This window comes from Maniola jurtina, chromosome 16 (genome assembly GCF_905333055.1).
Source record: "Maniola jurtina chromosome 16, ilManJurt1.1, whole genome shotgun sequence".
Lineage (NCBI taxonomy): Eukaryota > Metazoa > Arthropoda > Insecta > Lepidoptera > Nymphalidae > Maniola > Maniola jurtina.
The window spans coordinates 2938896-2955974 of NC_060044.1; the positions used below are offsets into that span (position 1 = coordinate 2938896).

The 17079-nt window shown below is 35.3% G+C and overlaps 1 protein-coding gene across 4 annotated transcripts; it reads left to right on the top strand.

The window, feature by feature from the left end:
* The first annotated feature begins 787 nt into the window (after positions 1–787).
* Positions 788–16319, top strand: LOC123872924. 4 transcript variants are annotated; one of them, XM_045917525.1, is made up of 6 exons: positions 788–925; positions 11124–11205; positions 12336–12545; positions 13218–13353; positions 14241–14342; positions 14844–16319. In XM_045917525.1, the coding sequence occupies exons 2-5, from the start codon at positions 11131–11133 to the stop codon at positions 14339–14341; spliced, it is 522 nt and encodes a 173-aa protein (XP_045773481.1). In that variant the 5' UTR covers positions 788–925; positions 11124–11130; the 3' UTR covers position 14342; positions 14844–16319. The 4 variants fall into 4 exon arrangements, with proteins under 4 accessions (XP_045773481.1, XP_045773480.1, XP_045773483.1 ...); XM_045917524.1 differs by having other exon boundaries at positions 11116–11205; positions 14241–16319; XM_045917527.1 differs by having other exon boundaries at positions 788–883; positions 11116–11205; positions 14241–16319.
* The last annotated feature ends 760 nt before the right edge of the window (positions 16320–17079 follow it).

Genomic DNA, 17079 nt, shown 5'->3' on the forward strand with positions numbered 1-17079 from the left:
AAAGTCCCTGACGTAGTGAGTTTTTTGCTCGCGAGCATAATATTTTACATATGTAAACATTGCGTCACCACTCACCACACTCCCCATTCGATCATCTCTTCAGCCCAGTAGGGTAACTACTTATGTAGCAATAATTTCAGTCCATGCCTAAATAAATAGGTATTTGAGAACAAGTTAAAGTTGTATTTATCAACTAGCTTATTCCCACAACTTTGTCTGCGTGGGCTACACACAGATTTCAAACCCCCATTTTATCCTATTAGGGGTTGAATTTTCAAAAATCCTTTCTTAGCGGATGTCTACGTCATAATAGCTATCTGCATACCCAGCTCGATCCGACCAGTAGTTTGAGCTGTGCGTTGATAGATCGGTCAGACAGTCAGCTTTTCCTTTTATATATATTCCTACAGGTATATCTAGATTTTTATATGTATACTTATAGGTAATATCTAGATTAACTACATAGCTGTTAATAATTGTCAATCATTTCAATATCTCTACCCATATTATAATAATATGAAAGTACATCTGAAAGTGTGTTTGTTTGTTGGTTTTTCTTTCAATCATGGCGGAGCAACCAATTTATTGGATGGATATACATAATTAAAGCCTTGGAGAGTGACTTATGCTACTATTTAAGCCGGAAAATCACCGGTTACCACGGGATTTAAAAAAATCAAAATCCACACAGACCACGTCGCGGGTCTAGTATTTTATACAAAAAAGTGTCCATAAAAAAACAAATGTTGATGGTACACCCTACAGATCGAATCAATGAAACATTTCATTCCGTTCCATCTGGTCGCTGGTTCTGCGCAGACGCAGATGCGAGCTGTTTATAATATTTTAAACATTCACTCACCACCCAGAGCGCGGATTCAACGTGACTTTGTTATATTTTTCTCCTGCAGTGCCAAATTCTAACGTAAGTCCATTTCTAATGCTATTTTATAGTAAAGTAGTTATCTATTTTAAATTTGTGAACCATATTTTTAAGGTTAAGTACTGATTATTTGATGAGAATGATAATTAATGAGATGACTAATGCTTTTTGGGTAAGGTCTGACGAAATCACAAACACAATCTTTATGATAAATTATTACACTTTTATTTCATATTTAAATTTATTAACTTTTACATTTGTGTCAAATAAATGTTGTTCCTCTTACGTTAGTATATTTTCGAATGTCGTAGTTTTAAAAACTACTCTTACAGGTAACCTCTCCACGTTTATTAGCCACTCCCCTTTTTATCTTATCGTTATCGGCCAATCCAAATTGTACAATGAATAAACTTAGTGACTAATATACAAATCATCAAGCTCGTTTAACAAATCGTCTAAGTAATAAAGATGTTTTCATTTTATATATTGATTACAAATATTATCCTTTATTATGCTACAATTCATCAACTAAAAACTATAAGAATTTTATATACAGTACGTTTATCGATCAGATGTTGAACAACTTCAGCCAATCAATGACGCCTTCTAATATGATGTTATGATTTGTTATGATTTGAGTGGCGCCAAATATTTAATCAGTAACTTGTACACGTTTATAGATAATTAATATGGGCCAAGCTTACAGCTCGGCCATCCTGTTTTAAGCGAGTCTCATCGCTTTTAAAAAAAAATTAAAACTTAAGTAACATGTAAACTTCACAACCAAAATGACAAATACTTAGTTCAACAAAACAAAAAAAAAAATTAAGATAGTAATTAATTAAATTAATATTCTTGCTAACCTTAACTAGAAAGAATATACAGTTTTATTGTTACATTGGTATTGATTATGATTGCAACTTAATTTTAGGGCACTCGCAGCAACCCTTTCCATCCGATATAATTAGAAAATAGCAGACAAACTCAATTCAATTCCAAACTATTTACCCTCGCAACTTTACCTGCCAGTCTACAGTAGCACTCAAATTTAGCCTTTAATCTAAAATTCATTTTTCTGTTCTCTTCCGCTAATATTAAAATAAAAAGATGCAGACACTCTAAATTTATAAATAATTTTTCAAAAATCATAAAGATATCAAAAATTGCGAGACCAGTAGCAACTAAAGGAGGCCTCAATTTAATCAAAGAAGGTAGGTATATGCATAAAGTCCGAAGTATCAATTATAACTCACAAGCCAATATTTTACAGGAACACTCAATAGAGATTTGGGGATGAGCATGTAAAACTAATTACTAAAAACTACTTTAAAGGGTTTCAAGTATCTCAAAATAAATTGTTAAAAGTTCTGTTCCAACTAGACTCTCCTCCCCACTAAAGAATTATATAAGAAAACTGATGAACTATATTATATAAGTCAATTATACAAATTCAAAATATGTCTGTTTGTTAGGAAAATACTATTAAAGTCCGTACATACACGCATCACTTTAAAGCTAAATCTCATAAATATGGTACACAAAACGAACATACCTATTATGCTACAATTACATAAAGCTAGGACTAATTATGGTATGAAAACTACCTAGCTCTACTACATAATGTACTTGCCGAAACTCATACTGGAGGAAAAATCTTTTACAAAGTTTAAAGTTTAATCAAACAGTGTCAAACACCATAGATATCTTAGCTAGATGTAGGTATAGTTTGTTAACGAATATAACGTGTTTTGACTTTTTATATTATTGTATAGTCACCATACCATTAAAGATTATGTTTTCTTCTATATTTATATTTAGAATCGGGAGCGATTCTTAATATGAATACGTGTAAGTGAACTTCTTGTCCTTTTGATAAAATAAACTCTTTAAACTTAAAGTTAATCGCCGCCAGTTCTCGATTTAAATCACAAAACATTTTCATACACTTTCAACGCAATAGTTTTACGCACATATTTTCTTCTTCCCTTCTTATTGGAAAATCGCGGATTCCGAGCCCTGGCGCGTCTCTCTTCTACCGGGATACATATATGATTGTCCTTATTTCCCTCCAGATCCAAATTTTTAATGACCCTTATCCTAGGGTCCACCTCCTTCCTCCTATAGGACTTTTTGTCCATAGCCCGTAACCTCGGGGCTTACTTTTTCGTCCTTTCCTTCCTTGGGACTTTGTGTCCCTGACCCATACCTAGTTTTGGGTCATCCTTTCCCTCATTTGTTCATTTCCAACATCCTTGGATCCTGCAAACATAAAACACTTTGAGTAGACCGTTCATTTAATTTTGTTTCATAAGCATCCATCATAATACAATCCGACCTAAGAGAAGTAATTTTACTTGGTAACCTAAAAAACCTATTATCATTATTATAATTTAGTTTTCTCCGGTTCCGTACCCCTCGAAGGGTGCCTACGAGACCCTATTTTCTAAACCTCTGCTCTCCGTCCGTCTGTCCGTCTGCACGTGCGTCACGGCCTGAACCGTGAACGGCGTATCGTGAACCGTGATAGATAGAGAGTTGAAAGGAACGTGATTACGGATGTATGAAAATCCTATGCCTGGTTGCTTCCAATTCAAACTTTTTCTTTTAATGCAGATTACGCTTCCCATATTTCTTACAATTACCTATTGTTTTTTTTTTTTTTTTTTAGCAAAATCCACATTCTGAAGTACTAATGGACAATGTTAAACAAACGCCAGGGTACAGTAGTTGCGTCACTTGTGCCTCTTAACCATATAATATCTACATGCAAAAAGAATCTTTGATTTATAATTTCACATGATACTTATATATTTTATTTTAGCCATAATATGCACCATATGGCGTACTTTGTCGTTTCGAGTAACATAAGCAGAACTACCAAATTCGACCCTGGGAACGACACAGTCGCGACTCGCCGCCGAATGATACCTATTAGTTTATCATTAATTCCTTTTCATAGAGAAAAGCGATATCAACATAATAGCAGGAAAAAAAATGAAATAAATATTCCGTTCGATACATCTCTATTCTCTACGACATCAAGATCTCTATCACAAGCTGATCGATCATAAAGATTAGAAGAAAGTAGGTACCTTATACATTATTTTATATGTTAACCGTAATGACCCGCATCTGTTCGATTTTCCTTTATTCGTTTCGTAAAAGATTCATCCTCGTACTGTACATAAGGTCACTGTTGAACATAAACCTTCCCTAGTAAGCACCACACGTACTGTCCTCAGCCTTCCTCATTCAACCCCTGGTTCCTATTGATACAAACCACTAAACCCCCCCCCCATCAAATGTGTACCTATCTACATCCATCCATCATACCCAAATGCCGTGCTGGTTGATGTGGTGAGCGACAAAGTGTTAACCTCTTCAATACGTCATGGAACTGTAGGAATAGCCATGGAAGACTTCCAAACCGAACGTTGATATTTTGTGTAAGTGGTCCCACGAGTCAAAAAAAATATTCTTGTCCATAAAGGAACAAGCCACGATATAGATTCTTCTATCGGAACTTAAATATTCCAATCACTGCATGTATTCCAACTAATCAGTTTGCTACTGTATATTTGAAGTTGATAATAAATAAAAATGTTAGCTTAATTAAATTCCTATGATAATTCGATTTTTGGTGCATCAACCAGCTTCACCTATTATGTAAAATTAAATATATATATATTTTTTTTAAATTACCGGCTGTACATTTTAAACTAACCTAAGCAAAATATACTTCCTTACTAATAACTTAATCTTAAAAATTTTCAAGAGGATCCTTCCGCCTCAGATTAACTCAATGATAAAAATGAACAGGAAACTTTAAATGTTGTAAAATCCAGCCAATGCTTCGTACCTTGCCTTATTAATCCAATAGGTACTTCTTTGGATTTTGTCAAAACAAAATACTTTTACTTGTTGAGTGTATAATAAATAAATAATGTAATAAATCAATTAACTGTTAAAGCTAATAACTTTTACAGAAAGCGAACCTCATGATATCTCTTATGAGTTTTAAGCGTAAAATTACCACGCCGAAAACAAAACATGAGCTGACAGTATTCTTATTTGATATACGTAATCCAGTAATACTATATCTATCTACATAATTCGTAAATATGTATGTATAGTTTGTAAGTTACTATTTCACTTTATGCTGTTTCAATGCTTTAAGTTATTATTTTTATCTTTGTCTCATTTTTTTTTTTAGTTTAGCCTCATTCTATTTTTAAACTTACTATTTCGCTATAATATTTACAAGTAACCTCATCGAAGACTACACGGTCTTCTGATAACCCAACAAGCATTTATCCAACAGCTATCGCTTTCACCCGAACGGAGGTTCCCTGAAATATACTGATAACAATACCTAGTTGACACATGGATGTACAAGAGCGGCAACAAGCTATGACCCCCTCTAGTCATAACTATATCTTTATGATTGTAACATTTCAAACAGTGAAAGTATGTATAAACGATTTCGTCCATAGGACATGCGCTCTAAAGAATGTTGATATAATTATCAGCAACTAAAAGCTTGAAGAAACTAATAGGTACAACTTGTCTTTGAAGTATGAAAATATGCACATTTATCAAGTATACCAGTTCATCAAACATTAAAGTACGCATTTATAAAATGATAAGTCACTTATTAATCAAGATAACTACCTGTTTATCAAACCTACCCTACCAAATATAAATAACTACTCACCAAATGTAATACTTTATAACTTAAGTAAAAATATGAAACAAATGTGCATCAACCACATACATACACTCTTCAAATTCATCCATTTATCAAAATGTTATATAATATAACCATTCACCAAATCCATTATATACTTAGTTCATTAAATAGTTTAGTCAAACTTTACTCCACTTGCCACGATTGCAAATTTTCCAAAATAATCAGCCGCAAACATCGCAGCTCATCTCACTTGATAATGCATCCCTCCCTCAGAAAAACAGGCATTAGGAATGTCTTTCCAAGACGCGCGAGAGACAGCCACCGTGGCTTTTCGCGAGATTTAATCCAAATTGAACTAATGCCTAAATAGATGATTTAATTAGAGGGCGATTGCTTTTGCAACCTCTAACCGTCCAATCAAACACCGAAAGTATTCAATAATCCGAGACGTAAATAAAAACCCGTCAGAACACCGTATTTAAAAAAAAAAGGAGACAAGAAAAAGATTCCTCCTCGCAATGTGATCGCGTGACATCCAACAAGTGAATTATCGACTTTATTACACAACTTATCCTCAACATGTTTTACATCATTTCCTACAATTGAAATCTTTCTATTTTAAATACCCTAACTACAACTTCATAATCCAACCAAAAATCACACTAGATTTATCCCTAGGTCCCACATCTTTAATGCTTTTTTTTTTCTGTTTGGGTAACTAACACAAAAAAAAATATATACTCATGTTATAAAACGTTGTCAAAGCTTTCCTGAACGCGCTAAATAAGCAAAAACATAAAATCAGGCGAAATGCCAGACCAGCCGAAAAACCTTCAATGCTTAATCAGCCTAAAAAAAAAATTATGATCAATATTCATATTATTATCATGAGATACTACCGGCGCTCCTAAGCGAAATTTATAAGGCACCGCATTTCGATTTTATCAAATAGACTGATCAATTTCGAGAGCACAACAAACGTGGTTTCCTGAGAGTTTTGTTAACTAAATGCATATCGAAACTGAACTATCGCGAAGCGAGTCAAGCGAGCGTGAATTTTTTTTAAAATATATTTCTGGGATAATGTCATGCCACAAACGCGAGCGTAGTGCAAAGATATTTGCCTAAAATTTCTTTCGTACAACAAAGAAAATAGTATTTTGGTAGTAGGTACTTATTATCGCGCCCTGCCCTAAGGGCAGTACTGTAGGTATATTACCATAAAAAAAAACTTACTCTAATTTTAATAGAACATTTGCCAGGAATTTAACCCGCCAAGCGATGTTAATCCAATAAAAACAAAATCATATTGCATTTAAATGCGGCAGTACACAGTTAATTGCGTGAATACAGGTAAAAAAAAAAACCCCGCTGCCCATATACTATACCTACCTACTACTCGTAGTACTCAAATTATTGTGCCAGTATTAAAAGTAAATTAGCTGTTATCTAGCGTGGTAGACTACGGCCTAAACCCTTCTCATTCTGTGAGGAGACACTTGTTGCTCAGTAGTGGGCCGGCCATGGGTTGTTCATGGTGAGCTGTTATCAGCAAAGTTATGTTTGAAACTCAAACATTACGCGTTTCAAGTGGTAAAAATAGATAAATAAAAACATTTCTCCTCACTTTTGTAAAAAAAACACTTATTTATGCACCCCGTATTTAAAACTATCTGACTACCTACCTACCATAATTTTAAATTTAGTTAAAGAATAACCAGATAAGATAAACCTACTTTTACACCCATTTTAGGATTTATATTTCTCAAAATGCTCAATTTATTAACCCTGGTCACTATCACTTTATTACAACGGATCACCTTCATTTTTATCAATTAACATTTTATATCCCCAATCACTTAGTAACCATTACAAGTAGAGACGGATTATTTCACTGGCAGGCGTAAAACGAAAAGCTATTTCATGTAACTTTTTCTACCTTATCCCAAAGCGGTTTACAAAAAATAATAATTTCACAAAACAACATTCAAGATGCCCAATGAGTGCTGTGTGATAATATCGCGTCACTGTGTGCTAGAAAAAGGAAAACATCTATCTATACAATGAATGCAGCAAACGATTGAACCTAAATCCAGAAATTCACCTTCCGTAAAACAAAACCACTATGTGAAAATAAATCCCTATCGTAACTCTTAACCAAACTAATTCGGCACACGATTACAAGTGTGAAGATTGAAATACCACGTTCCGTGAGATATTCACCTGTGAAATCATTTAATGAGAAATAAAACCCCGGCAGGACATAGTAGATACATCCTGAAAACTATTTAAAAGTAACAATAACGCCCATCATTAAGTAAACCACACTTTTTATATTGTTTAACACTATGTTCACTATCTATTCCATTGTACCCACGATACAGGATAACCTAGTGCGGGTACCACCAGACACAGGAAAATTGTACAAGACTGTATTTTGTAAATAAACATTTTTCATTTTTCATTGTAAAATAAGCCTTCTAAATACCTCAATGTTATTTAAACCACAATTTGAAGGTCGATCGCATTTGTATAACCAATATACAAGATGAATTATAAACATGTGGGTAATTCTAGGTATCATAACGTTATATAATTTCCATTCCAACTCGGAGCAAAGCTTTTTAACAAAATGATAACTAAATGTAGAACAAACAAAACGAAAACCCACACAAATAAAAAAAAAAATTACCATTAATAGGTATCAATAAAAATAAAATCATGGAAAGATCCTACCCGTTTATCCAGAAATCCTTTGATGCCATGACTAGGTACTTTGATATATTGAGGCCCAAATATTGGCCTTGTGCTCCAAAATGTCTGTGGTCTACTAGACCTCCACTTCTTTCTCGTTCCTCTGTATATTTCCACTTGTTTCTCTGAGTCGTGAGCGTGACAAGAAAATATTATATTTTCTTGATATCCCACTTCTGACCTTTTGGGTAAGGTCTGACGAAATCACAAACACAATCTTTATGATAAATTATTACACTTTTATTTCATATTTAAATTTATTAACTTTTACATTTGTGTCAAATAAATGTTGTTCCTCTTACGTTAGTATATTTTCGAATGTCGTAGTTTTAAAAACTACTCTTACAGGTAACCTCTCCACGTTTATTAGCCACTCCCCTTTTTATCTTATCGTTATCGGCCAATCCAAATTGTACAATGAATAAACTTAGTGACTAATATACAAATCATCAAGCTCGTTTAACAAATCGTCTAAGTAATAAAGATGTTTTCATTTTATATATTGATTACAAATATTATCCTTTATTATGCTACAATTCATCAACTAAAAACTATAAGAATTTTATATACAGTACGTTTATCGATCAGATGTTGAACAACTTCAGCCAATCAATGACGCCTTCTAATATGATGTTATGATTTGTTATGATTTGAGTGGCGCCAAATATTTAATCAGTAACTTGTACACGTTTATAGATAATTAATATGGGCCAAGCTTACATGCTGTTTACCACGAAATTCTAAATATAATATGCTGTCTTTCATGTCGTACCTACAGACAGGTACAGATATTCTTGAATAATTCGAAATAACGTCCAATTCAACCTAAATATGAAATACAGACAGTGTTTAGTTGATTTGGATTAAAGCAGCTGGTGTATTTTGCATAATATAGCGTACCTACGGCGTATCTGAGTATCTATTCGAACCTACAAAGTCTGCTTAGGTACGTTTGGTGTTTGACAACAAAATATTTTCGGAACAATAAACTCACGCTCAAGACACGCTCAAGACATTCACGCTCATTTATCATTTCTCTACCTGCGTCGTATCCCTCATAGCTTGTAACTTACCTAGATAGGTACCTTATTTCTTTTAATTTTTGTACCTGCGCGCATTTTTATACCTGGCTATTTTGTTGTTTAACATAAACTGTGTCAATGAGTGTGAACTTTTCGTTGTTGACAGTTGTGGTTTCTGTGTTTTTGTGTGTGTTACCTGTCGTTTTGTTTTAATATTGCGTAACTTCAAAATTAAACTAAAATAATAGGTAGGTAATAAACAAGTGTAAATTAAAAATTTATAACACCCCGGACAAGTGAAGGTTACAGTAACAAGAAAAGAGCTGATAACTTTCAAACGGCCGAACCGATTTTCTTGGATTATAGCTAAGAAGTAGAACACTCTCGATCAAGCCACCTTTCAAACAAAAAAAAAACTAAATTAAAATCGGTTAATTAGCTTAGGAGCTACGATGCCACAGACAGATACACACGTCAAACTTATAACACCCCTCTTTTTGGATCGGGGGTTAAAAATAGCTGAGAGGGTCGTGTCGTGAGTCATGACCTGACCTCTATCCATTTATCACATAAAAGGGGGTTTCTTAGAATAGAATAATGCGCGATGGACTCTGATCCTATCCGGGTTTGACTCACGAGTGCGATTTCGACTAGGTATATAATATAGGCTTAACGATTATTAATTATTATGATAATACATACTAAGATATCAGCCGATTGAAGCGACGGCTTCAACATGGAGGCACTAAAGTAAACGAAAGCCATCTCCTTACCGACTTAATATGTTAACGTTGTTTAACCACTTTCTAGTCATAATCAGATTTTGGGCAAGTAAGGGTAAATACGATATAAAATTGTTTTTAGAATACCTATAACAATACAAAAAAAATTAATACTGACTAGTAACTTAATGGCTTTTAACTATATAACTTTGATAATATTGTGGCTAATTCTATTGTACTTAATTATGTGGCTAAGGTTTGGAATTCTTCCGCGATCTGTGTTCCCTACCAATTACAATCCGGGTATCTTTAGAACAAGAGTGAATAGGCACCTTCTAGGTAAACGCGTCCCATCTTAAATAAAAAAAAATCTTGGTCATGCCCCTAAGGGATACCAGTACAAACTGAAACCACTGTACATTTTTACAATAAACAATTTTATTATTTTTGTAAAAATGTACCACGAGGCAGGTCTGTATGATTTGCGGACAAAGGAATATCGTATAACCTACCTACTTATGCACTCTGTATGTAGGTACGCATAACGCTTGTTGTGGCATTCCGTTTATCAAAACATAATACGACACCTACATCCTACATACCTACTTACTTATTTCCATGAATATGAGTTGATAGGTAGATAAGTAGGTAACTAGGTAGTTAACAGGGCTCTCTCCGTCACTCGTTTCATACAATCGTACTTCCAATTTCATTTGAATATTAAGCAACCAAAGTCCATGAAATTTTGCAGACATATTCTAGAAACTAATATCTGTGTCTGTGGTTTTCCAGATTTCTGTTAAAATATTCGGTTTCAAAGTTACGCGGTCTTAAAAATTTACATACAAATCTTTGAGCCCCTGTAATTTTAAAACTACATATTTTTAGAAAAATCTAAAACACCACATACACAGATATTAGTTTCTAGAATATGTCTGCAAAATTTCATGGACTTTGGTTGCTTAATATTCAAATGAAATTGGAACTACGATTGTATGAAGCGAGTGACGGAGAGAGCCCTATTAAGTAGGTATGTTATTTTAGGATTGCAGATTCATCATGTGCTACAACGGGAAATGTATGCATTGCATCAGCATCGAGACCGGGTCTCTCATCTTTGCAATTATTAGTATTGTAAGTAATCATAATCTTTATCATATCTATTTACCATTACTTACACTAAAAAGCTTAAAATAAAGAAATAAATTATAAAACCGACTTCCAAAACCACTATAAAGTAAAAAAACCGGCCAAGTGCGAGTCAGACTCGCGCACCGAGGGCTCAGTAAAATATCCGAGATATTTTTTCCGACATTTTGCACGATAAATCAAAAACTATATCCTATATTATGTTTTCTTGACAGACACGACGGACAGACAGACAGACAACAAAGTGATCCTATAAGGGTTCCGTTTTTTCTTTTGAGTTACGGATCCCTAAAAATTTATGAAGTCGGGCGAGCATAATAAAATAAATAAAAAATCGAAGCGTGAAGCTAAGCTCAGCTGAGCTATGATGTAAAAGCAAAAAATATTTTTTTACTTTGTAGTGGTTTTGGAAGTGGGGTTTTTAATAATTTTTTTCAGAGTACTTAATTATTATGCTGGGTTATGCCGCTAGCTGTTAAAGCACAATTATTATAGAGGAACACTACATTACCTATCATGCCCGCGACTTCGTCCGCGTGGAATTAGGGTTTCAAAATCCCAAGGGAAATTCTATTTTCCAGGATAAAAAGTAGCCTATGTCGTTCCCCGGGATGCAAGCTATTTCTGTACCACATTTCGTCAAAATAGGTTAAAGGTTAAACGGATTGGCCGGTTAAGCAGACAGACAGACACTTATTAATTATATTACTACTTAGATGATGTCCGCGACGTCGCGCGTCGCCCGCGTGGATTTAGTTTTATAAAAATCCCATGGGACAAAAAAGTAGCCTATGTCACTCACCAGGTCTACATGCAAAGAATCACGTAAATCCGTTGCGACGTGATTGAAGGACAAACCCACAAACGAATACACTTTCGCATTTATAATATGGGTAGTGATAGGTGAGACTGTGCGAGTAGGTGTGTACCTAGTAGTGCTTCGTGGAGATTTGATGGCGAGTACCTACCATAAATAAGGGTACCAACGCTTACGGTTTCTCGCTGTTACATGGCAGAACAGTAAAGGAGGAATAACATTGTGAAGTTACCATAGTCGAGGCCCAAAGCTGTGTGCCAACTTTACCAATACTTACTTTGAACTTTTTACATTTCAGATATTATCTGGTCTGGGGATTTTGTTTATAATCGGCGCACTGGTGTACATCAATATCGTGCTAGCTACATCAACGCATCCAGAAACCTCTGAGGAACTGCGGATGGTGGTTGTGGCATCCCTGACAACCAATGTCGTCCTTGGCGTCGCACTGTGCCTTATTCTCGTCCCCTTCGCTTTCACCATTGTGCTGATTAAGGGTCTCGTGGAGGTAAGCTTCGAATCACGGTGCAAACAATCTATAGTGTCGTGGGACTCGTGGGTGTTGTGGCATGTGAATCGTGATGCGACACGCGTTGTCTGTCGCATTACACTAGTTTGACGATGTGTTCTGCACGCTAACGTTCGAGGCGTTCTTTGATTGGTTGACCGTCATTCATCACGCCCGTGTCAAAGTCTATTGCGACACATCACGATAATGTAGGAACTAGGAACAGTAGTTTCTTTGCACCTTTTAAATAGGTACTAACTGGATACAGTTAGTACCTATTTAAAAGGTGCAAAGAAACCAGTTATGCCAAGGTGCCAGTTATGGCTTAGAAATCTTATTTACAACAATCTAGTGACGCTATACAACGAAGGTCTGATATCCACATCAACGCATACAGGCACTCTTGACGAAATGTGGGTGATGGCCCATGATGACAAACGTCCTGCTCGGCATTGTACTGTGCTTTATTCTCGTCACCTTTGCTTTTACCATCGTGTTGATTAAGAGGTCCAAACAATCTAGTGTCGTGGCATGTCGTGACTCGTGCTGCGATAGAAGGCGATTGTGTTGCATTACACTAGTTTGTTGATGTTCGCGGCGTTCTGTTAATGGTTGATCGTCATTCGTCATCAGAATGTTTACTATCGTGAAAATTGAAACGTCTTGTTCTAGAAAAAGTCCGGCCTCGTGAAGGTGTACTTCGTCTACTCCGTGGTGAGCAAGAGCCTGTTGCTGTTCTCAGTAGTGATGGGCCTCGTCGCGGGCAGCTACCCGCCAGAGCACGCTATCACCATTCTGCTCATAGGCGGTAAATCTATATTTTGTAACCAGTTTGCTTTTTAGGGCTCCGTACCTCTAGAGAAAAAGGAGCCCTTTGGGATCACTTCGTTGTCTGTCTGCCTGTCTGCTTGTCTGTCGAGACCCGTCAAGGGAATCGAAATCTATAGAGTACTTCCCGTTGGCCTAGAATTATGAAAGGCAAGTAGCAATGTCTTATAGCACAAGTAAAGGACAAAATGCGAAAATCGTACATCACAAAAAAATTAAAATTTCTTGTAGAATGGTACGGAACCCTACGTGTAAGTCCGTCTCGTATTTGCCCGATTTTTAAGAGAAGTAACCCTAGTGTTCCCCAGCTATCTCCATATAAAGATAGTTTAATTCTCAGTTGAATAAATTAACCAATGGAATTCGATGAAATTTTGTAGAAACCTTTAAAAGCTAGAAACAAAATATAATTAAGATTTCTGTAAATCTTTGAGATCGCATTTCTGAACCTAGACACGTTGTAAGGCAATCTGGCAAACCACAGATACAGATACGCTTAAGACTTGGGTGAACGTTGCTTAACCAGTGTAAACGGCTGATAAAACGCTGGCACGACTAGTCCAGGCAACCTTCAAAATAAATAGCGAGGAAATATTTTTTCTTATTTATTCTGAAAGTTTTTTTGATAGACCACTACGATACCTGCGTTACATATACGGTAGCTTAAAATCGTAACGATATCTGCGTTACATATACGGTAGCTTAAAATCGTACCGGTACTTACGTAACGGTACCGTTTTAAGCTTTTGTCCTTTTGTTTTTTGTAGTGTGCAATAAGATGGTTTGCACTGGAACGGTACCTACAAACTAAGATCTACAATAGGTTAAAATGTTAAAATGTTTTGTAACAAACTGTTTATTTTTCAGGCGTTTACGGATTGATCTTGAGAATGATCTACTTGACCTACAAGAAACTTGAAGTGGATGGCCAGTACAAGCAAAGCAGGCTGATTGAAGAAAAGTACTAAAAGTATGTGCTTAAGGTCTTGGACACACTGAACGTATATCTAACATATATCTCCTAGACGTTGAAAACTGTATCAAGGAACATAGAAACTGTATCTTAAATTACCGGTATTTTTTTCGTTGCGTTACCAAGGTACCTTGAAGGTACCATTAAAAATAACGATACCCATACATCCATTAAGGTATCTAGATAACTAGATATCGTTATTAATACCCATGAAAGTAACACTACTTATACAGCGACTGGTCATCATACACCAATCTTTATCTAAAGATTGACGCACATTTACCGTTAAGTAACGATAAAAATATAACGTTTAATCATATCGGTATACCGCTACTACTACTAGTAACGTAACATAACGAAATGTTTTGGTAGTGTTAACTTTATGAATTTAAAAACGGTTACCGTCTCTGACTGTAACTGTACCTATGACCTTTACACACTGCTAGTCGCTACCTACAGTGCTTTATACAGTTCCTTGTGTTTTGGTACACATATACGCGCGCATTCAGTGTTACGCTTTGTTTTTGTCCAAGTCTTAAAGTAACTAGGTAGCTTAAGTGAACCAAAAATCGTAATTTTTCCTAATATTGTTTAATCACTATGGATCATTGTATGTAAGTCCAAATCTCGACTATTTTATTTAAGTTCTTATGTGAGTATCGATGACCTTTAAATTCAGGGCCGGCCTGTCTAGAAAGGCGAAAGCGAACGGCCTAGGGCACTCGAGTTTGGGGGGTGGCATTAGGGTAGGTAGGAACTAGGAATGCTGGACAGGCCGTCTAGAGCGGGCGACTATCTCGGCCTCTTCAGTCTTCAGCATAGCAAATAATAATAACAAAGCTATAAAAACATATTTTTTATTAGCGCTACATTAATATAATCCCAGCCATGAGTAAGTTTAGTTTGTAAAGTTAAAAAAAATCAAGCTCACTTTGCTCGCGCTTATATTCCGTGTTCAAAGTTAATATTTTGTGTTTGTTCTCGAATCTAGTAGTTACCCACGTAAGTATTTATTTTACAAAAACTTATAAGAAATCATGCTCGCTTAGCTCTCGATATTATTCAGTCTCCTTCTTCGACTTAACGTTGCTACTCTTAGCGTTTTTGACCGACTTCGAAAAAAGGAGGAGGTTCTCAATTCGTCGGAATTTTTTTTTTTTGTAGGTGGGGTTCACTTTCCTACTTTTGCCGTCCAATTTGCCCGGTCTTGAGCATTCGGTTTATTGGTCTATTCTTTTGACTCAGGGACGACGACGCGTGACGTCTAGCCAGCGCTTTCTTGGGCGTCCTCGGGATTTTGCTCCAGCGGCGGCGACGTTGAGACGTCTATTACTGACGTAACTTTTTGGTTTCCCTGTTACATGACCGTACCATGAGCATTTTTTGTAAAATTCAAGAAAAATTTCACCTTCGATCACGCAAATGCAATAATTGACTCTTGTGTGCCGACCTCTTGGACAATGTATGATTTTTTATCTTAGTCCAACTCTCTTGTCTTATGAGTAAATTATCTGAATGGTAATTTATGGTTTTCTAATTGCGAAATTTTTGTCGCAAGTGGTGCGTGTCCAGTAATTCGCCTAGGGCGTTGAGTTTGCTCTGGCCGGCCTTGTTTGCTAAGGTTATTGTCTCATATTTATATTAATTAATTAGATAAGTTAAGTTTTGTACCTATCGAAAACAAATTATATAAAATATTAACTAGGTAGTTACCGACTTATTCAGATTTTCTCATTATTTTTTCAAAATTTGTTTGTAGGTAGGTACAATTAATCAAATCGTATATTATTAAAATATAAAAATTTAGGTAGGTAGTTAGGCACCTACTGTTTTCCAAATTTTCAGAAATATAAAAATAGACTGAATTAAAATTGTCATTTTTTTAATATTACAATAAGTTCTCATAATTACTTAATTTATAGTTATGAATATAAAAGTTTTGTTCTTTAGAAATAAAGTTCTTATAAATGTAATTACTTTGTTTTATTTCAACAGACCTATATTATCTCAAAATACTAACTACGAATAGCCTGAGTGTTCTCCATACTGCTATCAAATAATTTGTTAAAGATTTAACACATTAAAATATGCTGATTAGATTTAGATTGGCAGATGCCAATCTAAACTTCTCCAGCGCGGTGGACTACGACCTACGTCCTACACCCTTCTCATTTTGAGACCCATTCCCGGATCCGTGAAGATTTTATTTTTAGGATTCCGTACCTAACTCAAAAGGAAAAAAGGAACCTTTAAAGGATCACTTCGTTGTCTGTATGTCTGTTTGTCCGTCTGTTCGTCTATCAAGAAAACCTCTATTGTAATTTCCGTTGACCTAGAATCATGAATGGCAGGTAGAGGTCTTATAGCACAAGTAAAGAAAATATTCCGAAAACCGTGAATTTGTTCTTACATCACAAAAAAAAATTAAAATGTGTTCATGAACAAATAATTTGTATTTTCAAAGTATAATAACTAGACCTAATGGGGTATCATATTATGAAAGGGCTCTACCTGTACATTCTAAAACAGATTTTCATTTATTTTTATGCATAATAGTTTTTGATTTATCGTACAAAATGTCGAAAAAATACCCGCGTACGTAACCCTCGGTGCGCGAGTCTGACTCGCACTTGGACGGTTTTTTTTTTTCATTTTTAGTCAGATACAAGTTAGCCCTTGACTGAAATCTCACCTGGTGGTAAGTGACAGTGCAGTCTAAGGTGGAACCGGACT